The sequence below is a fragment of the Prionailurus bengalensis genome, chromosome A3, assembly GCF_016509475.1.
Source record: "Prionailurus bengalensis isolate Pbe53 chromosome A3, Fcat_Pben_1.1_paternal_pri, whole genome shotgun sequence".
Taxonomy (NCBI): Eukaryota; Metazoa; Chordata; class Mammalia; order Carnivora; family Felidae; genus Prionailurus; species Prionailurus bengalensis.
The window spans coordinates 66,942,711-66,965,626 of NC_057354.1; the positions used below are offsets into that span (position 1 = coordinate 66,942,711).

The window sequence follows — 22,916 nt, forward strand, 5'->3', positions numbered from 1 at the left end:
GTAGTAATTCACGTAACATTCCTAGGAAGAGTCCTGCAGTTTGTTTTGATGGGACCATTTAAGCAGTGCTTTTGGCCAGAGATCCTAAAATGTGACGATGGGCCTAAGATAGCTAGGGGTGGGTTATCCCTCTGTTGCAGGTAAACAAAATGAAAGCTCTACTGGGAAGGGGAAGGAGGGAATGAATGACTGTTGTGTAGACAACCAGCCTTGTCTGTTAAGATAGGGTCCTGTAACTGAAGGCTTTCATGTTTTATGGTGTGATGCTGTCTTTTAAATAAATACAATTCCTACTTAAAACCTTCTCTGGATTCTCTAGGGAATTGACCTGATACAATATCTTCTTTATTCTCAGTTACAAACCTTTAAACTTAGCTCGGGGTTATAAAGTGAATTCAACCCTTCACTGTCATTGTAGATATTTGTAGTGAATTTAGGCATTTAAATTACGTGACTCAGAACTACTTTGAGCAAACCTCAGAGGATAGCAATCATTTCATGTATGATTCCTGAAAGCTTTCCTCATGTTTTCCAGCTGTGCACTTAGGAGCTCATGTGATGAAGGGAACAGTCATTTATTTATTTATTTATTTATTTATTTAAAAAAATTTTTTTTAAACATTTATTTATTTTTGAGAACCAGAGTGAGACAAAGCGTGAATGGGGGAGGAGCAGAGAGAGTAGGAGACACAGAATCTGAAGCAGGCTCCAGGCTCTGAGCAAGCGGTCAGCACAGAGCCTGATGTGGGGGTCAAACCCACGAACTGTGAGATCATGACCTGAGCCAAAGTCGGACACTCAGTCGACTGAGCCACCCAGGCGCCCCGAAGGGAACAGTCATTTATATGAGTAGTTGCATTATTTCTTTTTTTTTTCTAGGCTTAGCTTCGTATGTAATACTTAAGGTATTTTTGTGTCTACTTTCCATATATCTTATGGAAAGATTTTCTATTTCTGAAGTACATATAAATGTATCTCTACCACCCCCAGGACAAGGTTCAAAATGGCAATGATTTTTCACAAAAAAGTAAACAATTTCAGTTAGATTGGATGATTCAATGAAATGTATTAAATTTTAAAATTCATTTTATACTATATTTGGGTATTTCATCTTTGAATATTAGTTTTCTTTTTTTAAAATATAATTTATTGTCAAGTTAGCTAACTTATAGAGTATACAGTGTGCTCTTGGCTTTCAGAATAGATTCCCATGATTCATCACTTACATACAACACCCAGTGCTCATCCCAACACATGCCCTCCTCAGTGCCCATCACCCATTTTCCCCTTTCCGCCACCTTCCCCCACCTCCAGTCAACCCTCAGTTTCTTCTCTGGGGAAGAAACTCTATGTAAGAGTGTCTTATGGTTTGCCTCCCTCTCTGTTTGTAACTATTGTTTTTCCTTCCCTTCCCCCATGGTCTTCTGTTAAGTTTCTCAAATTCCACATATCAATGAATGAAAACATGATATCTGTCTTCTCTGACTGACTTATTTCACTTAGCATAATACCCTCCAGTTCCATCCATGTTGTTGCAAATGGCAAGATATCATTCTTTTTCATTGTTGAATCGTATTCCATTGTTTACATATACCACATCTTCTTTATCCATCAGTTGATGGACATTTGGGCTCTTTCCATAATTGACAGCACTGCTGTCAACATTGGGGTACATGTGCCCCTGTGAATTAGCACTCCTGTATCCTTTAGATAAATTCTTAGTACTGCTATTGCTGAGTCATAGGGTAATTCTGTTTTTAATTTTTTGAGGAACCTCCACACTGTTTTCCAGAGTGGCTATACCAGTTTGCATTGCTACTGACAGTGCAAGAGGGTTCCCCTTTTTCCACATCCTTACGAACATCTGTAGTTTCCTGAGTTGTTAATTTTAGCCACTGTGACCAGTGTGAGGTAGTATCTATCTCATTGTGGTTTTGATTTATATTTCCCTGATGATGAGTGATGTTGAGTGTCTTTTCATGTGTCTCTTGGCCATCTGGATGTCTTCTTTTGAAAAGTGTCTATTCATGTCCTCTGCCCATTTCTTCCCTATTTTTTTTTTTTTTTTTTTTTTGCATGTTGAGTTTGGTGTTCTTCCTAGATTTTAGATACTGACCCTTTATCTGATATGTCATTTGCAAATATCTTCTCCCATTCCATTGGTTGCCTTATAATTTTGCTGATTGTTTTCCTTTGCAATGCAGAAGCTTCTTATCTTGATGAGGTCCCAATAGTTCATTTTTGCTTTTATTTTCCTTGCTTTCCGGCATTTGCTGTGGCCAAGGTCAAAGAGGTTGCTGCCTGTTTTCTCCCCTAGGCTTTTACTGTTCCCTGTCTCACATTTAGGTCTGTCATCCATTTCGAGTTTATTTTTGTATATGGTGTAAGAAAGTGGTCAGTTTCATTCTTTTGCATGTTGCTGTCCAGTTCTCCCAGCACCATTTGCTAAAGAGAGTATCTTTTTTCCACTGAATACTCTTTCCTGTTTTGTCAGAGATTAGTTGGCCATATATTTGTATGTGGACCCAATTCTGCATTCTGTATTCTGGTCCATTGGTCTATGTGTCTTTTTATGTGCCAGTACCATGCTGTCTTGATGATTATAGCTTTGTAGTATGGGCTAAAGCTCAGGATTGTGATGCTTCCAGCTTTGGTTTTTTTTTTCAACATTACTTTGGCTATTCGGGTCTTTTGTGGTTCCATACAAATTTAGGTTTGTTTGTTCTAGCTCTAAGAATGCTGGTACTACTTTGATTAGGATTGCATTGAATGTGTAGATTGCTTTGGGTAGTATTGACATTTTAACAATATTTGTTCTTCCAATCCATGAGCATGGAATGTTTTTCCATTTCTTTGTGTCCTTTTCAATTTCTTTCATAAGTTTTCTATAGTTTTCAGCATACAGATCTTTAACTTCCTTGGTTAGGTTTATTCCTAGGTATTTTATGGTTTTCGGTGCAATTGTAAATGGTATTGATTCCTTGATATCTTTTTCTTTTTTAAATGATTATTTATTTTGAGAGAGACAGAGACCCAGCATGAGTCAGGGAGGGGCAAAGAGAGGGAGACACAGAATCCCAAGCAGCCTCCAGGCTCTGAGCTGTCAGCACAGAGCCAGACGTAGGGCTTGAACTCAAAAACTGCGAGATCATGACCTGAGCAGAAGTCAAACACTTAACCGACTGAGCCACCCAGGCGCCCCTCTTGATATCTTTTTATGTTGCTTCATTATTGGTGTATAGAAATGCAGCCAGTTTTTGTACATTGATTTTATATCCTGCGGCTTTGCTGAATTCATGGATCAGTTCTAGCAGTTTTTTGGTGGAGTCTTTTGGGTTTTCTATGTAGAGTATCATGTCATCTGCAAAAAGTGAAAGTTTTGACTTCTTCTTTGCCACTTTGGATACCTTTTATTTCATTTTGTTTGATTGCTGAGGTTAAGACTTCCAAAACTATGTTAAACAACAGTGGTGTGAGTTGAATATTAGTTTTCACATACACTTACTATTGGTATATCTTCTATTATTGGAAAAGTAGTAATATTAGATAACTTTTTTAAAGTGTATTTATTTATTTTAAGAGGATAGAGAGAATCCCAAGCAGGTTCTGTGCTGCCAGCACAGAGCCCGACCTGTGGCTTGAACTCATGAACTGTGAGATCATGACCTGAGCTGAAATCAAGAGTCAGATGCTTAACCGACTGAGCCACCCTGGCACCCCTAGATAAATTTTTATTGACAATACTGGGACAGAAAAAATTGAAATAGTTTTTAAAAGGCCACAGTTCCATGATCATACTACAACTAAATGATTATTGTATATGTAAGCTGTAAAGATACTAATAGTATATAAGTGATTCAATTTTTTTGTTCTTGGAAATAAATATACATGTAATATATATATAAAGGAAGTATTCATGGGGCGCCTGGGTGGCTCAGTTGGTTGAGCATCCAACTTCGGCTCAGGTCATGATCTCACGGTCCATGAGTTTGAGCCCCATGTTGGGCTCTGTACTGGCAGCTCAGAGCCTGGAGCCTGCTTCTGATTTTCTCCCTGCACCTCCCCTGCTTGCTCTTGCTCTCTCTCAAAAATAAATAAAACAGTAAACAAAATTTTTTTAAAGGGAAGTATTCATATTCTCCTACCTAGATTTAATTCTAAATACGTGTTGACATTTTTTGCTTATAGTTATCCTTGTTTTCTGTTTTCTATTTTTATATTTTGATTAAACTATAGTTGACACACTATGTTAATATTAATTTCAAGCATACAACTCAGTGGGTAATGCTATGCTTACCATACAGTGCTATTACAATACCATTAACTGTATTTCCTAAGCTGCACTTTTTGTCATCCCTGTGAGTTATTCGTTCCATAACTGGAAGCCTGTACCTCCTACTCCCCTCTACTCATTTTGCCCATCCCGGACACCCCTCCTTTCTGGCAGTTATCAGTTCTTTGTAGTTATGGGTCTGTTTCTGCTTTTTGTTTGTTGGTGGACCTTTAAGTTGTTTTTAACTCTTGGCTATTATGATTAGGACTTTCATGAGCAGTCATGTACGAGTATTTGAGTATCTGTTTTCAGTTCTTTTAGGTATATATTTAGGAATAGAAATGCTGAGTCATATGGTAATTTTATGTTTAACTTTTTGGGAATCACTAAATTGTTTTCTAAAGTGTCTGCACCATTTAACATTCCCATCAGCAATATAGGAGGAATCCAGTTTCTTCACGTTGCTGCTAATAATTATTATTTTCTGTTTTTTGGGGTGTTGTCTTAATAGTGGGTGTGAATGGGGCGCCTGGGTGGTGCAGTCAGTTAAGCGTCCGACTTCAGCCAGGTCATGATCTCGCGGTCCGTGAGTTCGAGCCCCGCGTCAGGCTCTGGGCTGATGGCTCGGAGCCTGGAGCCCGCTTCCGATTCTGTGTCTCCCTCTCTCTCTGCCCCTCCCCCGTTCATGCTCTGTCTCTCTCTGTCCCAAAAATAAATAAAAAACGTTGAAAAAAAAATTAAAAAAAAATAAAAAAGTGGGTGTGAAGTGATATTGTTTTTGTTTTTTAAGGTTTATTTATTTTTGAGAGAGAGACAGAGACAGAGACAGAGTGGGAGTAGGGGAGGGGCAGAGAGAGAAGAAGACACAGAATCCAAAGCAGGGTCTAGGCTCCGAACTGTGTCAGCATAGAGCCTGACGTGGGCCACAAACCCATGAACCAAGAGATCGTGACCCAAGGTGAAGCCGGACACTCAACCAACTGAGCCACCCAGGTGCTGCCATTATGGTTTTGATTTTCATTTCCCTGGTGGCTAATGATGTCGGGCATCTTTTCATATGTTTGGTGCCCATTTATTTGTAATCTTTAGGAAAATGTCTGATCAGATCCTTTGCTCAATTTGAAATTGGGTTGTCTTTTTGTGTTTGAGTTGTAAGAGTTCTATATATATTCTGGACACTAGACCCTTTTTCTAGGAAATAAATACTTCTTTCTGGGTTTTCTACTTGCCACAAGTTGTTTGTAGTGATTTGCTTTTTTTTTTTTTTAATTTTTTTTTTTAATGTTTATTTATTTTTGAGACAGAGAGAGACAGAGCATGAACGGGGGAGGGTCAGAGAGAGGGAGACACAGAATCCGAAACAGGCTCCAGGCTCCGAGCTGTCAGCACAGAGCCCCACGCGGGGCTCAAACTCACGGACTGCGAGATCATGACCTGAGCCGAAGACAGATGCTTAACCGACTGAGCCACCCAGGCACCCCATTCCCTGTTTATTTTTAATATAATTTGTGCCTCCCCCAACATTTCCTCCCTTCCATAGTTTGTTTTTTAAGAGAATCATCTTATGACTTTTAATTTTTATTTTGTATTAATTTTTTTAAAGTAGGCTTCACTCCCTGTGTGTAGCCCAATGACCCTAAGATCAAGACCTGCTCAGAAATAAAGAATCTGTCTCTTAACTGACTCAGCCACTCAAGCACCCAACTTGTGATTTTTTTTAAATCCTCTTTTGTGTCATTGCTTTTTTTGTTTCATTATTTCAGTTCTTATGCATTTTTTCTATCTACTTTTTTTACTTTAATTTAGTGTTCACTGTTTTTCCAGACTTTTTCAGTAAGCATTTAAGATTACACTTTTTTTTCTATATATTTAGCTGAATGTATCCCATAAATTTTAAAGGTAAAATCTCTTACTCAGTTTTAAGAATTTTATTCCCATTATCATTTTTTTAGGAATATATGTTTTTTAATTTGTAAGCTTTTAGTACATATCAGTTTCATAAAAGTTCTCAGTGTACTTGAGGATCACTTGTGCTCCCTAATTTTGGTTGCAGAGTTTTCTATATGTCTATTAGGTTAGATAGGGCTTTAGTTGTTTTGTTCACATTGTCTGTATGCTTGCTAATTTTTGATCTGCTGAGTTACTAAGAGAAGTGTGGATTTCTTATAGTTCAGTCCATTTTTGCTTCATATGTTTTTAAGACACAAAGCTATAGTTTCTTTGTGGTGAACTGAGCCTTCATCATTCTTTAGAGACAGTATCCTTAGTAATGCTTTTTGCCTTAGATATAGTTTGTCTGGTAGTAAAGGGCTATGCCAGAGTCCTCCTTTTTAGTTTTTTTACATGGTATATATTTTTCTGTCCTTTGTGAGTCTTTATGGTTAGAAAGCTTATAGCTGGATTTTATTTATTTTAAATTTATTTTCATCTTAAACAATTTTTTAATGTTTATTTTTGAGAGAGGGAGAGACAGAGCACAAGTGGGGGAGGGGCAGAGAGAGGGGGGGAGACAGAATCCGAAGTGGGCTCCATGCTTCGAGCTGTCAGCACAGAGCCTGATGCGAGGCTTGAACTCACAAACTGCAAGATCATGACCTGAGCTGAAGTCAGATACTCAACTGACTGAGCCACCCAGGCACACATTTCATGATCTTTTTTTTTTTTTTTTTTCAACGTTTATTTATTTTTGGGACAGAGAGAGACAGAGCATGAACGGGGGAGGGGCAGAGAGAGAGGGAGACACAGAATCGGAAACGGGCTCCAGGCTCTGAGCCATCAGCCCAGAGCCTGACGCGGGGCTGGAACTCACGGACCGCGAGATCATGACCTGGCTGAAGTCGGACGCTTAACCGACTGCACCACCCACGCGCCCCTCATGATCTTTTTTAAGTGGCAACCTGGATTTATTTCTACATTATTTTGTGATTCCTATTCTTCCTGGTTCTCCTTATTGCTCTTTCTTTCTTGTATATTGATTGGGCTTTTAAAATTCCATTTCGCCTTTCCTTGTAGCCCCTCCCCCATCCTACCACACATGCACTGGTTTGGAATTTATTCACAAATTTTTACAAAATGTGTATACATAACTCAAAGTCTGTCAGTATCTTCTCACTTAACCCCACAAATACTAGGACCTTAGGATATCTGAGATCAGAATATATTTTTCTTCATTATTGGCTGGTATTTTAGTTCTGTCTTTTCCCCCCCTTAAATTTCCATTCTATACAGTCAGTGTTAAATTTAGATTTGCCCATATGCTTACCAGTTTCTTAGCTATTGATTCCTTCTTCCTGAATATTCTTTAGGAGTTCTTTTATTGGCAGTCTGTTAGTCAGGTTTTGTTTGTTTGAAAATGTGTATTTCACCCATGTTCTTGAAGGATATTTTTTGTGGGTATACATTCCAGGTTGAAGATTAACAGTTATTTTTCCTTAATATCTATGAGATTGTATTGTGCTGTCCTTTGGCTTGCATTATTATTGTTTAGAAGTCTTGGTTCCAGATACTGATTCCTTTAACTGCTCCGTGTCCAAAAGTGGATTTCTTTTTCTTTTTCCTGTTTGGATTTACTGTGTTTTCTTAATCAGAGAATTCATGTCTTTTATCAATTTTGGGAAATTATCAATCATTACCTCTTTGAATGTTGTGCTCCTTCATTCTCTTCTCCTAAAACTGTGTTTGGACATATGTTACACTTTCACATTTTTTTTTTTCTGCCATGTGTCTGTGCTGCTCTCTTTGTGATTATTTCAGATGTTCCAATTCACTGAGTGTCTCTTCAGCTCTGATATGATGTTTAACCAGTCCATAGGGTTTTTTTTTTCAGTGATTACATTTTTTATTTATAAAAGTTATTTGGTTCATTTCTAACTCTGCCTAGACCTTTTTTTTTTTTTAAATATTTTGTTCTTTGCTCATGTGTTCCATTCTCTATTATATTACTTTAAACACTTTAATATACTTAAAAACATTTTTTTAATGTTTATTTATTTTTTAGAGTGAGAGAGAGAGCGCACAAGTTGGGGAAGGGGAGAGAGGGAGACACAGAATCCGAAGCAAGCTCCAAGCTTTGAGCTGTTCGCACAGAGCCCGATGTGGGGCTCGAATCCATGAACCCGCGAGATCATGACCTGAGCCGAAGTCGGTCGCTTAACTGAGCCACCCAAGCGCCCCAACATTTTAATATACTTAACATTCCGTGTCAAAAATTTCTTGGTTTAAATCTGCTCCTTGTTTCTGCAGAGGTTTTTTTTGTTTGTTTTGTTTTGTTTTTTGTGTTTTTACTCTCACTGTTGGTGGCTTCTCTCCTTGTCCATTGTTTATTTTAAATGTTTATTTATTTATTTAGAGAGAGTGGGGGAGGGGCAGAGAAAGAGAGGAAAGAGAAAGAATATGAAGCAGGCTCAGTGCTGTCAGTATAGAGCCCAGCGTGGGGCTCAATCCCCTGAACCTTGAGAACATGACCTGAGCTGAAATCAAGAGTCAGACTCTTATGCCCCTGTTATGTATATTTAGATAACGAATTCTCATCTATTTGCGTTCTGTCTGTGGAGATTATACACCACCCGCCATATAAAATTTGCCCTTTTGCTTTTGCCATATGTCCCACATTGTAATTAAGCCAGGAACACTTTTCTTTTTTAAGTGTATTTATTAATTTTGAGAGAGAGTGCAAGCAGGGGAGGGATGGAGAGAGAGGGAGAGAATCCCAAGCAGGCTCCATGTTGTCAGTGCAGACCCTGACACTGGGCTCAAACTTCAGAACCGGGAGATCATGACCTGAACCAAAATCAAGAGTTGGATGCTTAACAGATGCTTAACTGACTGAGCCACCCAGGTGCCCCTGGTACAGGTAATTTGATTCAAAGGTATCTCTTCTCTTCTCTGGTATATTGTTTATTCATATTTAAATGATAGTATGAGGATCTTTCTTTCTTTGTTCTTTGATCTTTTTTCTGAATTTCATCTTCCCATTTTGGAGTTCCAAGCCTGGGTTTCTTTTCCTCCATCTTTTTTGTGTAGTCTGATGTAATGAGTGTGTGGGTTTTCCTGGTGATAGGTGGGTGATGTTGTTGGAAAGACAACTAGAGACTAAAGGTCATATGTCTTGGTTCTGGGTTAGAATACTGAGTTTGGTGGTATATTTTAATATCCCAGATTGTTTGGGAGGGGTGATGTCTTGCTGAAGGGTACCCTGTTTGGAGTGTTGGCCTAGAGTGTTTTAGTGCATTAGGACCCGGTCATTCACTTTCCCTGTTTCACTCCAGTCTCCTCAGCAGTGCTTTCACAACAGTATTTCCCCTTCCCGAGGAAGGAAAATGGAAGGATACCCATTCAACTTTCTTCTCTCCAGATTTGGGATTACTAGTGATGATCCTCAGGGTTAATTTACCAATGAATGGGCTTCTGGAAGGTGGGGGTGAGGAAAGGAATATGATTTGGCTCTGCGTCACTTCTTTTTAAGTTCATTGGAAGAGGCAAATTCTTTAGCTATGTCAATCCACCCTTGTTGCATTATTTTCCCTGAAATTATCCTCTCAGTTCTTGTTTCTGCATCATCTTCACTGTCTGTTTGAATAAACTGTATAATATTACTGAGGTACCATTGTGCAAATATTGTGATGTTTTATCATTTCTGGGTTCTGCTGTAACAGATAAATCTGCAGAGATCTTATTCATCCCTGTGTGGCTTTGCATCTGTTGCATTATTCCTTAGGTTGAATTCCTGGGAGTAGAATTGCTGTGTCAAAGGGTGTAACAAATATCTCTGAATCTTGTTGAATATTGCTTTTTTTCTAAAGGTTATAACAACTTAGGTTCTCACCAGAAATGAATGAGTACACTAATTTCACTGTAGCCTCATTAGTATTTGATGGTAATATTTTTCTTTAAAAAAAAATAGCTGTAGAATAAGATCTTAAGGTTGCTTAAATATTCATATCTTTTACTGTTGAGCTTTAGCATTTTCCTGTGGTTTAGTTTACTACTTATTTTACTACTTACTTTCTCATTTGTGAGTTGTATGTTTTCATATTTGCCCATTGAATGACCTTGATATTTTTCTCATACATGCAAAACCAAGTTCCTTTATAAAAGAAAGTGTTTAACCTTTCTATTTTTACATTTTTTTATAAATATAATTAAATCTCTTATCAGTTTCAATTGAGAAATTTATGTGAATTTATGTGATAAACTGAGAAATTAAGCTAACTTTTTTGGTTAGCTTTTTGTAATTTTAATTCCTTTTTCTTGTGTTTGCCTTTGGTATGTGAGGAAGGCGTGTTCTCATTAATTGGAAAGAAATTATATTAACCCCATGTACTAAGGTGTTTTGTTTTTTTAGAGAGAGAGAGAATGTGGGGAAGAGGGTCAGGGGGAGAGAGAGGGACACAGAGAGAATCTTAAGTAGGCTCCACACTTTGTACTGAGCCTGACAACCCACGGTTCTGATGCCAGGACCCTGGGATCATGACCTGAGTCAAAATCAAGAGTTGGATGCTCAACCAACTGAGCCACCCAGGCACTCCGCCAACCCCGCACCCAATTTGTTTGCTAAATTAAAATAAATCTCCTTGGGACACCTGGGTGACTCAGTTGGTTAAGCAGCCGACCCTTGATTTCGTCTCAGGTCATGATCTCATGGTTCATGAGTTCCAGCTCTGCACTCACAGCGCCTGCTTTGGATCCTCTGTCTCCCTCTCTCTGCCACTCCCCCATGTGTGTGCCTACTCTGTCTGTCAAATATAAATAAATGTTAAAAAAAAAAAAAAGAATATCTCCTTGTCTTCAAGTAGGCTCTATACCCATTGTGGGGCTTGAATAGGAGTCGCATGCTGTACTGACCAAGCCAGTCAAGCGCCCCTAAATTTTTTTTTTAAGATTTTATTTTTAAGTAATGTCTATAGCCAACGTGGGGCTTGAATTTACAACCCAGAGATCAGGAGTTGCATGCTTCCCCAACTGAGCCAGCCACACACTCCTCCCCTAATCCTTTTTAATAGTTCTTAATGGCTGTAAGGATATGCTTCATTCATTTTTAAAAATATTCTAATTGTCTCTGGTTTTTAGTCATTTAGTTTCAAAAAGGGATTCCTATTGGACTGTCACTAGGAATGAGGAAATGCTAATGTTTGATTTAGTTTCCTCTTTTCATAGTTTACCTTTTTGCTTACCAATCGTTTTAAATATTCCAATAAGCAGTTTATATATATATATAAGTCCTCTATAGTGGGGTGTGTGGGTGGCTCAGTGGGTTAAGTGTACAACTTTTGATTTCGGCTTAGGTCATGATCTTGAGGTTGGTTGGTTTGGGCCCCATGTCGGGCTTTGCGCTGATTGTGCGAGGTCTGCTTGGGATTCTCTCCCTCCCTCCCTCTCTGCCCCTCCCCGCTTGCTCTCCCTCTCTCTCAAAACTAAATAAACAAAAATAAAAAAATAAAAGTCCTATATAGGGCATCTGGGTGGCTCAGTCCATTGAATGTTGGACTCTTTATTTCGACTCAGGTCATGATCTTATGGTCGTGAGATCATAGCCCGAAGTCAGACTCTGTGCTGGGCATGGAGCCTGCTTAAGATTCTCTCTCCCCTTGCCCTTCCCCAACTTGTGAATCTGCATGGGTGTCCTTGCTCGCGCGCGCTCTCTCTCTCTCCCTCCCTCCCTCCCTCCCTCCCTCCCTCAAAAATATATAAATAAGTAAATTATGAGTTTAACATAAAAGTCTTATATAATTAAGACTTTGTTTCTAAATACCTTGTGTATACATTTGCCATTGTAAGTGAGATCTGTCTTTCATTATGATTTCTTGCTGGCTGTTATTGATAAGAATTTAGGGGAAACAAAGTACTTGAGAGATTTTGATGAACTTACCTTTTTTTTTTTTTTTAAACGTTTATTTATTTTTGGGACAGAGAGAGACAGAGCATGAATGGGGGAGGGGCAGAGAGAGAGGGAGACACAGAATTGGAAACAGCCTCCAGGCTCTGAGCCATCAGCCCAGAGCCTGACGTGGGGCTCGAACTCACGGACCGCAAGATCGTGACCTGGCTGAAGCCGGACGCTTAACCGACTGCGCCACCCAGGCGCCCCTGAACTTACCATTTTAAGAAATAAAATTCTATAGTTTTTTTTGTAAACTTTGAGATCTTAAGATGCATCCTTGGTTTGGGTAAAAACTACACATTCTGTTATAGGCTATGAACATTGAACATTGTTTAGTAATGTTTAGGAAGAATGTAGTGAACATTGTTTAGGGGGAACTGTAATTAAAAATACTGAATGCTGCTAGTGAAAGAAGCACTGCATTTTTTCATCCAAGTAACTTTTGGACATCTAGAGCTCTATAAGCTCCTTATAAACAGGATTTTACATCTCCTAATAAATAGAAACTCTTTAAAGTATTGGCTGAGTAACTTAAAACATAAGTTTAACTCAAAACACAGTGACATTTAAATGAAAGAAAATAAAATACATTGGGATTCTTTACCCATCTTTTATAAAATGTAGCTATTCTTGGGGCTATTCTCGGGGCACCTAGATAGCGCCTAGATAGCTTAGTTGGTTAAGCTTCCAACTTCAGCTAAGGTCATGATCCCACATTTGGTTTGTGAGTTCCAGTCCCGCGTCGGCCTCTGTGCTGACAGCTCAGTCTGGAGCCTGCTTCAGATTCTGTCTCTCTCTCTCTCTCTGCTTCTCTGTCTCAAAGAATAAACAAACATTAAAAAAAAAATGCTGCTCTTTGTTCTGTCCGTAGGTGGAAAACCATGAATTCCTTGTAAAACCTTCATTTGATCCTAATCTGAGTGAATTAAGAGAAATAATGGATGACTTGGAAAAGAAGATGCAGTCAACATTAGTAAGTGCAGCAAGAGATCTAGGTAAGAAGGGTTCATTGGAGGTTTTTGTCTATACAGTATCCACACTGGTGCCGGAATTACTTCCCAGGAGGACACAGTGGATCTTGCCAGTTCCTTGTTTAAATTGCCAGGCCTTTCTTCTGCACAGTAAAATTACAAACACTTCAGGTTAACATACAGGAATACTTTGCATTCAGAGCCACACCCTCTTCCAGACTTCTCTCTTACTAACTGCTAACCCAAGGATGATCCCACATTCCTTCCAGACAGTTCAACCAAGAGTCCCTTGCATCATTTCCTTTAAACAGGATCTGCATTAAATGTCACCTCCACTACAAGCCTAATTCTACTAGGAATAGTTCGTTGATTTGGCTTTGAGGTTCCCTACTACTTCAGTAACTTCAGCTTTTTTTTTTTTTTAATGGCTGCCTTCCCTACCAGATTATTAATTCCCCCAATTAGTCTCAGACTATTCACACAGATTTGTTCTGAATTTGTAAACCTCTTTGCTTTGAGCATCTCTCACATTTATGTTAAATGAATAAATAAATCAGCATATTAGAAGACCCCTTGAGCAGTAATACTTAAACTTTTGAAGAATCTGATGAAAGTTATGAATCCTCTTTCCTGAAATATGTCCATACCTACATATACAAAAAGTTTTGCAAATAGTTTCCATGGAGAATTCATGTATGGACTAGACCCTAGGTAAAGAATCTTTGCCTTACTTTACTTCTCGTTTCATAGCGCTGTCTACATTTTTTCTACAGTCTCTTTCCTCTCCAGGACAGTGATTTCCTCCCCAGTCCAGTGAGGTCTGTCTTTAGTTGTTTGCTGCTACTGATATTTCATAGCCATGCTTTAGCAGTTAAATTTGTAGGTATGATCTCTCTTCTGGTTTGTACTCTTAAGATCACATCGATGTGCAAGATGATGAGGACAGACTTAGAGAAACTTAAAATTCTTAGGTGTACAAACTCTAGCTGATTGATAATTGCTTATTTTGTGAAGTTTCCTACCCTTAACAGAAAATACATGTTATAGTTTTTCTAGAGTTTCATTGTCAAGAGTCTTAAGTTTTTGTTTGGAAAGTGTATTTGTTCACTTTAATCATCCTTTATAATAGTTCCAGAGAAATGCTTTAGTGAAGTAAAGAACCCTGGTGCAGAACTCTCCAAGGGAAGGGGCCATATCTTAGCCCACTGCTGTACTCTGCACCTTCGGATGGGTATACCCAGAAAGCACTTCGACATCAGAAGCTAATAACATTAATGCAAGAGTTTAAGGATTTTATAGACAGCCTTCATTCATGTAGTTTTTGAATGAAGTGAAGTTTGACTCTTTCCCAGTTAATCTTAATAATTTCCGCTATACTGTCTTGCCATAAAAGTATGTTTTTCACCATTTAGAGTTAATTATTTTAAACATTTTATTAAAAAATGGCTCTAGACGTCTGTAACATACTTTTTCTTTATTTCCTTATCCTGAAGGCTTGGATCCTGGCAAACAGATTAAACTGGATTCCAGTGCACAGTTTGGTTATTACTTCCGTGTAACGTGTAAGGAAGAAAAAGTCCTTCGTAACAATAAAAACTTCAGTACAGTAGATATCCAGAAGAATGGTGTTAAATTTACCAACAGGTTTGTATTTATATTACTTAATATTAAGTCTTCAGTAGTTCCATGGAACTAAATTGTTCTGTGAAACGTGAATGCTGTATGATAAGGAAGTTTTACCTTATTAATTGATACAAAGCATAAGGTAAGAGTGAAACATTATTTTCTTATAAGTGCCTAGTCAGGTGTTCCAACACCCCCGTGTTAAATAACTCTTCTCTTCCTCATTGACTGAAGGGACACTTTGGATCTGTTTTTAAGATTCTTTCACATGTCTGTCCCATAATTCTGTTGTCAATATGAAATAGATTCATTATATTACAGTTATTTATACTATACTTCCATATCTGTTAGAGTTAGTTCCCCATCATATCTCTGCTTTATAGTTATTTTCATGTTTGGTTTTTCTAAGAAAACTTTGCTATAATTTACCAATTAAAAAAAATTCTGCTATATCAATTGGATCTATAAATTAGTTTAGGGAGATGCCTACCAGCCTTAGCAAGGTCACTCATTAGATTATTGCTTTTTAAAAAATTTCTCTTTCTGGGGACGCCTGGGTGGCTCAGGCAGTTAAGCGTTTGACTTAGGCTCAGGTCATGATCTTGTGGTTCGTGGCTTCGGGCCCCATGTCAGGTTCTGTGCTAATAGCTCAGATCCTGGAGCCTGCTTCAGATTCTGTGTCTCCCTCTCTCTCTGCTCCTCCCCTGCTCGTTCTCTCTGTCTCTCTCTCAAAAATAAACATGGACAAAAGATTTTGCGAGTTTTTCTTTTCCTTTACTGATGTTAAGTTTCTGAGGCAAATTATGTATGGGTGAAAAAAGAATTATTTTAAAATAAATCTTCTGTGGAGCTCCTGGATAGATCAGTCGGTTAAGTGTCCAACTCTTGGTTTCAGCTCAGGTCATGATCTCACGGTTTGTGAGTTTGAGCCCCGTGTTGGGCTCTGTGCTAACAGGGCATAGCCTGCTCTGGATTCTTTCTCTCTCCGTCTCTCTCTGCCCCTCCCCCACGCTTGCTCTCTGTGTCTCTCTCTCAAAAATAAACTTAAAAAAATTTGTTTTCATAAAGAAAATAAATCTTCCATTACTTGGGTGGGGGCATTTATCTTTTTCCTTCTATACTATATTAGAATTTATGGCAGCCTAACACCCACCCCTCTTCAATAGTCCCTGTACTTTACAAGTAGTTTTTGTATATGTGATCCCCTTTTATCCATTTATTTAGCAAGTCTTTGAGTGCCTCTTATGTGCAGACATTATTCTAGGTGTTCAGACACCCCAGGAATGAAAACAATCCATCTGTTAGATTTCTCATTACAATTCTGAAATAAATAGGTTTATTTCTCTCATTTTTTACATGAAGCTGAAACTCCCAATTTCCCAGGGTTAGACAGCTAGCAACATTAGATACTCACTCCTAGATCTTCTGTCGCTAAATTTAGTAGTAGTTGTTTTTCCAGTAAACTATCCCTGACTCAAGAAATATATATGTATATTTTGGCTTAGATAAGGCAGAACTTGTGGGGTGTTATAACCGTCTTTGAAGCACACCATTGATTAATTTATAATATATGTAGAAGAGATAGAACTGATTGCATTTATTCCAAAAGTTGTGGAAAATTTATTAATTCATTTTGGTCAACAAATGAAACGTTGCTGTGTATCTGAGTCTTTGATCATATAATTTTCCTTCTTCCTTTTTTTTTGTAATGTTTATTTATTTTTGAGAGAGAGAGAGTGAATGTGGGGGAGGTACAGAGAGAGAGGGAGACCGAGGATCTGAAGCCGGCTCTGCGCTGACAACTCACAAACCACAAGATCATGACCTGAGCTGAAGTCCAACTGAGCCACCCAGGCGCCTCTATGATTTTCCTTCTTAAAAACTTCCAGTGTCTGTCTGCCATCCAGAAAAATCTGGAACTTGTATTGTAACCTGCACAGTCTTGTCCCTGGCCCCCTCCACTTTCCTCTCTTGCTACTCTTCCTTCACATAGTGGTCTCACTTTTATAATATCTTTGCCTCTTGTTTTTCTTCCTTTAATTCTTTCTCTTTGCCTGTTTCATGGTCTGCTGCTGCTCCTTGCCTGTGCACTGTTCTTGAGCTGTGTATGTGTATTATGCCATTGGCTAATCCATCAACTTCACAATTACTGCCTTGGTTGATGCCCTCCTTCATCTAGTGAATGCTTCCCCCTTTTTGTCTTTTCTGTGCCCCCCATCTTGTTTTTTTGTTTTTAAGTTTATTTATTTGTTTTGAGAGAGAGGCAGCATGAGTAGGGATGGGGCGCAGAGAGAGAGAGAGAGAGAGAGAGAGAGAAAGGATCTCAAACAGGCTCTGTGCTTTCAGCGCAGAGGCCAATGTGGGTCTTGAACTCACGAAACCGTGAGATCATGACCTGAACCGAAACTGAGAGTCGGATGCTTAACCGACTGAGCCCCTCAGGCACCTCATTGTCTTTTTGTTTTCAATGTCCTTCCCTTCCTTTGACATTAGTGAATGTTTTTCCTTCACTTTATTATCTTTCTTCACTTTATTTCAACCTATAGTTTCATTTTTTCTTAACTCAATGAGATTTGGTTTTCAAAACATTTTCCTTACTTTGACAGCCTTCAGTATCAAAAGAAGGGCTCTTCTAAACAGCGTAAATGTTAACATAGTGAATTCCAGCCACATCTTCTCCTAATGAGTTGCCCATTTTCTACTCACATTTTCATTTTAATTATTGTTTTGGTTCTTTAGAGGATAGATACTCTGTATATATTTTATGTAGTACGTATTACCTCCAGTAGATGTTTTGATATTTTTAATAATATCATTATCTTGATTTGCAGTAAACTGACTTCTCTCAATGAAGAGTATACCAAAAATAAAACTGAGTATGAGGAAGCCCAGGATGCAATTGTTAAAGAAATTGTCAATATTTCTTCAGGTAAATTGAATAGACCAGTACATTAACTGTTCTGAATATAATCTGGTTTTTAGTAATAGAAACATCAGGATGTTTGAAAAGTGGTTTTTTTAACAGCTGTTAAATGTTGTGACTGTATTATGTTAGACTGCGTATAAGTATTTTATAGGTATTGTGGTGGGACAAGTAGCTGGAAGTTACTCTTGTAAGTAGAAAGATAAGTTAGTGCAGGCTAAGGAATGCAATGGGAACAGCCTGAAAAACAGATATACATAAAAGTGCAATTTATTGTTTTGTTTGTTTTTTTGTTTTTAGAGCACAAATTTATTGTAACAAGGAAAAGAAACACCAAGGGCTACAAGGCACTAATAATGTTAGATTATCAATGGGTTCATGCTCTAAGTTTTGGAAATAAGTACCACTGAAAAACAAATAGAAATTACACATGAGGCAAGAAACCTTCTTTTGGGTTTTGTGTGCCGTTTTGCAGATTTCCAGAGTTTATTCTAGAGGGCACTGTTGAGCAGACTGCATGACGTGACACTGGTATTGCCTGTAGTACGGAATGAATGTGTGGTTAGCACAGGGTAGGGCTGATATGTTAAACTGGAAGGCTTTGCCTGTCATCACGGACACCTTTATTGTACCTTTCAAAAAGATAACCAAAGAACTGCTTCAAACAAGTGATCAAAGTTGGCATCATCAATAATGGGACAAATGACATCATAAATAATGCTTCCTGATGTGATGTAGAGGGAAGAGCACGGTACTGCCCATGAGGTATTCTTGACAAAAATGTTTAACGTGATAATGAATGAGAAGGGAAAAACTTAGATAAATTTAGATTTGTGAGACACTACTTTTAAGGCCTGTACTCTTTAAAAATGTGTGTGTCGTGGAAGCAAAAAAGGAATGGGCAGGATCTGTTCTATCTAGATTAAAGAGACACGGCAAGCAAATGCAGTAAACAGTCCTTGATTGGACCCAGGACTAGGAGTTGGAGGTAGGGAATAGCTATCAAGAACCTTGAGACAAATTGGCGAAGTTTAAAAGGAAATAATACGGTATTGGTGTCCTATTTCTTGGGTGTGTATTCTGAGTAAGTGGGAGGATGTCCTTGTTTTCATGCTGAATTATTTAGGAGTAAACAGTCATTTGAAAACTGTGTGTTTATATAATTCTGTAAATTATTTTACTATTAGCAATTTTCATAGTAAATCAGAAATATAAAGCTTAAAGGGTTCTAATACACTTTATATATTGGTGTTGAGGTGAGTGAGATTTGTAAAGATTACATTTTTGCTTGGCAGTATCAGATAATCGTGGCATGACAGTCTCAGTTGAATTACATTCCTGAGTCTAGATTGCGTTTTTAAGGATGCTGTAAATACTATATATTCACACTTCCTTAAAAAAAAAAAAAAATTACTAGCTCCTATTCATCAAGCACCTACTAGGTTAAAGCTGCTAGCTTTAAACATTTAAATGGAAGGTTTTTTTTATTTAGAGTTACCTTGAATTTAAATGAAGCCTTTTCTTGTCTAATATATGCATTATTTTTATTTTAAAATGTAATGGATCATTTTTGTAGTTTTCTATCTTGGCTATTACACCAGAAAAGGTAATGCTGTTAAGAGCCAGATGATGTAAGATACCAAGTATAGGCTTAAATAAGAGGCTTCGGTTTTCCTTTTTTAAAGTAATTACAGTAAGTACTCCGTTAATATTTAAGTAATTTCACAGGTTCTTGTTCCTACATTATAGAATAGTGTGAGCTGTTTCTTTTTTTAAAAGAAGTACATGTTAGGTAAAACGGAATAAATTTGAAAATGGTGAAACAGTAAGAGTTATTTGTATTCAACCATTCATAAGTTAATTTTTATTTTCAAAACATTTTATCACTTTTATGGGAAACAAGGGAATCAAAGATGAATTATATATCCTGCCATTTGATTAAACTCATAAATGTTTTTCTAAAACACTATTCTCTTGAATGTCCTTTGAAGCTTTTGACACACCGATGCCCGTGTGATAGTTCTACATAATGTGTGTGTGTTATGTTACACCAACTCCTCCAAGCTATTAAAATTTAGAACCTATTCTATAAGTTTTGACCATTTTTATTGCTTAAACATGCATTGCCTGGCATGTGTCAGGGACTTTTTAGTGTACATAATAGCTTTTAGTATTAATGTTCTTGGAGAGGAGAATCTCATTGAAAGTGTTTTAAGTGACAATTAGGGATCTAAATTATGCTAAATTTCAACTGCATGTGGTACTGGTGGGAAGAAAAAACTCAAGTAACAGTTATATGGTCAAGTTTATACATGCACAGGCCTTGATGGTCACATTATTATATTTTAAACCTAGTATTTGTATGTTTCCTAAGATAAGCAGCTGTGTGCTTTTTAATTTTAATGGATTTCGGTACGGGAAGGCATCACATTCTATTTTTGAAATCCGTTCATACTAGGGGAAGATGTAGTAATACGTTTTAAACTCGTGAGGTTTTAGGTATTCCTTTCAAATTTAGCATGGCAAACTTCTGTTAATATTTTAAGTATATAAATTAGAAAATGGATTTTAAGTTCCCAAATAGGGAAGTTAAACATATTTCTGTGGCTGTTTATGTGTATTTTTTTTTTCAGTATTCCTATGCTCATTTTCTGTTTTTATACAGGTTATGTAGAACCAATGCAGACACTCAATGATGTATTAGCTCAGCTAGATGCTGTTGTCAGCTTTGCACATGTGTCAAATGGAGCACCTGTTCCATATGTACGACCGGTCATTCTGGAGAAAGGACAAGGAAGAATTACGTTGAAAGCATCCAGACATGCTTGTGTTGAAGTTCAAGATGAAGTTGCATTTATTCCTAATGATGTTCACTTTGAAAAAGATAAACAGATGTTCCACATCATTACTGGTAAAACAAAAAAAACCCCAAAAAACATCTAATTTATGGGCTTTTTGGGGGTGGGGTGGGTAATGTTTCCTTTTTTTTATTTTGGAGTGGAAATATTTAAGACTGATGAAGCAAATTCTAATCCTTGATGTTAGAAAAACAACATTAATCATACTGGTTAGTAATATATTCACATTTGGGTTACAGGGAAGATTTGGAAGGAGGGGGAGGCCCGTATGAGAGAATGTCATCTTTATATAAAACTTTTGTTCCAAGGGGTTTATTAGTGTATTTAAAAATGAATTTTCCGGAGTGCCTAGGTGTCTCAGTCAGTTAAGCGTCTGACTCTTGATCTCAGCTCAGGTCTTGATCTCACAGTTATGCCTTCAAGCCCCACATTAGACTCCACTCTGGGCGTGAAGCCTACTTAAAAAAAAGAACATCCCTTCAACCTAAAGATTACCGTTAGCCAGAGGTCATTGAAGGTCAAGTAGAATGGACTGCTGAATGACCTCAGCTTAAGGTAGCAGTTCTTTTAAAGACATGGGACTATATTCATGTGAAATTTGAGAAAAGTTTGCTTATAGACTAATGTAGCATGTTTCAAACTAAAGTGTTTTTACATCTTAACCAGATTCTAGAAAACAGAAGTGGAGGATGGGTGGGAGTCTTTGGACAAATATATTGGGGGAATAGTCAGTGATAATATTCTAGTTCCCCAAACAGATTTTCAAGTTGTCAATACAATCTAACCCAAACAAAGAAATTGTACTTTTGCAGAAAATGGGGTTGTTTCTTAGGGCTTTATTGTGGAGTTTAAGTAATTTGAAAGATTTGACCATACTAATCCATTCACTAATAGCCTTGTTTATTAATGAGTTATAGTGTTTAGTTAATCATTTAGGTGTGTACTACTTCTCTGGATGACATCAAATTATCACGTAGGCGGTTCTGTGAGCTGTGAGAAAATCTATGGTTTTTCTAGGCAAATTACAGGTAAGGTGTATTTTTCATGGGTCCTCTTGATGAAGGGTGCAGTGTAGGTTTGACTGAAGAGAAAATACCATTACTTAGGTAGTTGGTGGTTCTGCTGCTTATATGCCATGTCATATGACCTAGGTGATTAGTCATAAATGTGCAGTTGAAGACTAAAAATTTATTCGCAGAAATAAATTTAATGATCTTGCTTTTCGATGTAATTTATTTTATAGGCCCTAATATGGGAGGTAAATCAACATATATTCGCCAAACTGGGGTGATAGTTCTCATGGCCCAGATTGGGTGTTTTGTGCCATGTGAGTCAGCAGAAGTGTCCATTGTGGACTGCATCTTAGCCCGAGTAGGGGCTGGCGACAGTCAGTTGAAAGGAGTCTCCACATTCATGGCTGAAATGCTAGAAACTGCTTCTATTCTCAGGTGAGTGAATTTCCCAGTCCCCTCAAAATGAAAATGAATGTCCCTGTCCTGTGAGAAGTGCATCTGCAGATTCATCTATAAAACATCTGAGAACCTTCATTTAGTTTAATAGTTTTCTTGTGAACTTTTGTCTTAAAGGGTGATTGGTAATAGTTGGGGAAAGCTTTGATTTTTAAATTTGTCTTCTTAAGATTTCTGGCAGTTGTTCACCTTATAACCTCTGCCACTACTATGCTTTTGCTTGTGCTGTTCAAAATTATGTGGAGTGTTTACCCATGTCCTTTCCAATCTTTAAAGGCCTTAGTGACAGACATTCTACTTCTCTGATGTCTTTCCTTGTCACATAAGCCTCAGGTCATGGATATTTCTTCTGTGAACTCTTCAACATGCCTTTAACTTTATTAGATTTTTTATTTTAGAGGTTACTAAAATCTCTTTGTTTCACTTTTAGGTGCTTCTTTAAAGGTAGGGAAGCTGTGCCTTCTGTTTCTTAGTATCTTCTAAAGTACATCACATATAGTAGATCCCTAGGAAATTACTATTGATGATTAGAGAGGTGGTACAAATATTTGGTATAGTAATTAGTCAGTAAGCTAATATTTGTAATTTAAAAATTAAAGAAATAAGCAAAAGATGCCAGTGGCAATTCACAGAAAAATAAATGACCAGTAAGCACATGAAGAACTGTTACATTCTCTGATTGAGGGAAAAAAATTCCCCTCCTTACATCTAGTTAAAAATGAGAAAAGAAAGAATGCTAATGTCTGATTGGTAGGGCTGCAGCAGGCACAGGAATTTACATGACCACCAGCTGTGCGTACATGCAGGTGTCCATATGCTGACAGCCTTTTCCCATCCTCTTGTGGTATTAATCTCTAAAATCTTGGTTGATTTGATTGGCAAGAAATGAATGATAGCTGATTTATTTGGAAATTGATTAC

At 37.6% G+C, this 22,916-nt stretch overlaps 1 protein-coding gene across 1 annotated transcript in view; it reads left to right on the plus strand.

The window, feature by feature from the left end:
- Positions 1-22,916, plus strand: part of MSH2 (mutS homolog 2) — an 81,823-nt gene that overhangs the window by 53,113 nt on the left and 5,794 nt on the right. The window contains exons 9-13 of the mRNA XM_043603330.1: positions 13,024-13,147; positions 14,617-14,767; positions 17,578-17,675; positions 20,335-20,580; positions 21,771-21,975. Of these exons, the coding sequence (XP_043459265.1) occupies positions 13,024-13,147; positions 14,617-14,767; positions 17,578-17,675; positions 20,335-20,580; positions 21,771-21,975 (824 nt within the window). The remainder of the gene's footprint in view (positions 1-13,023; positions 13,148-14,616; positions 14,768-17,577; positions 17,676-20,334; positions 20,581-21,770; positions 21,976-22,916) is intronic.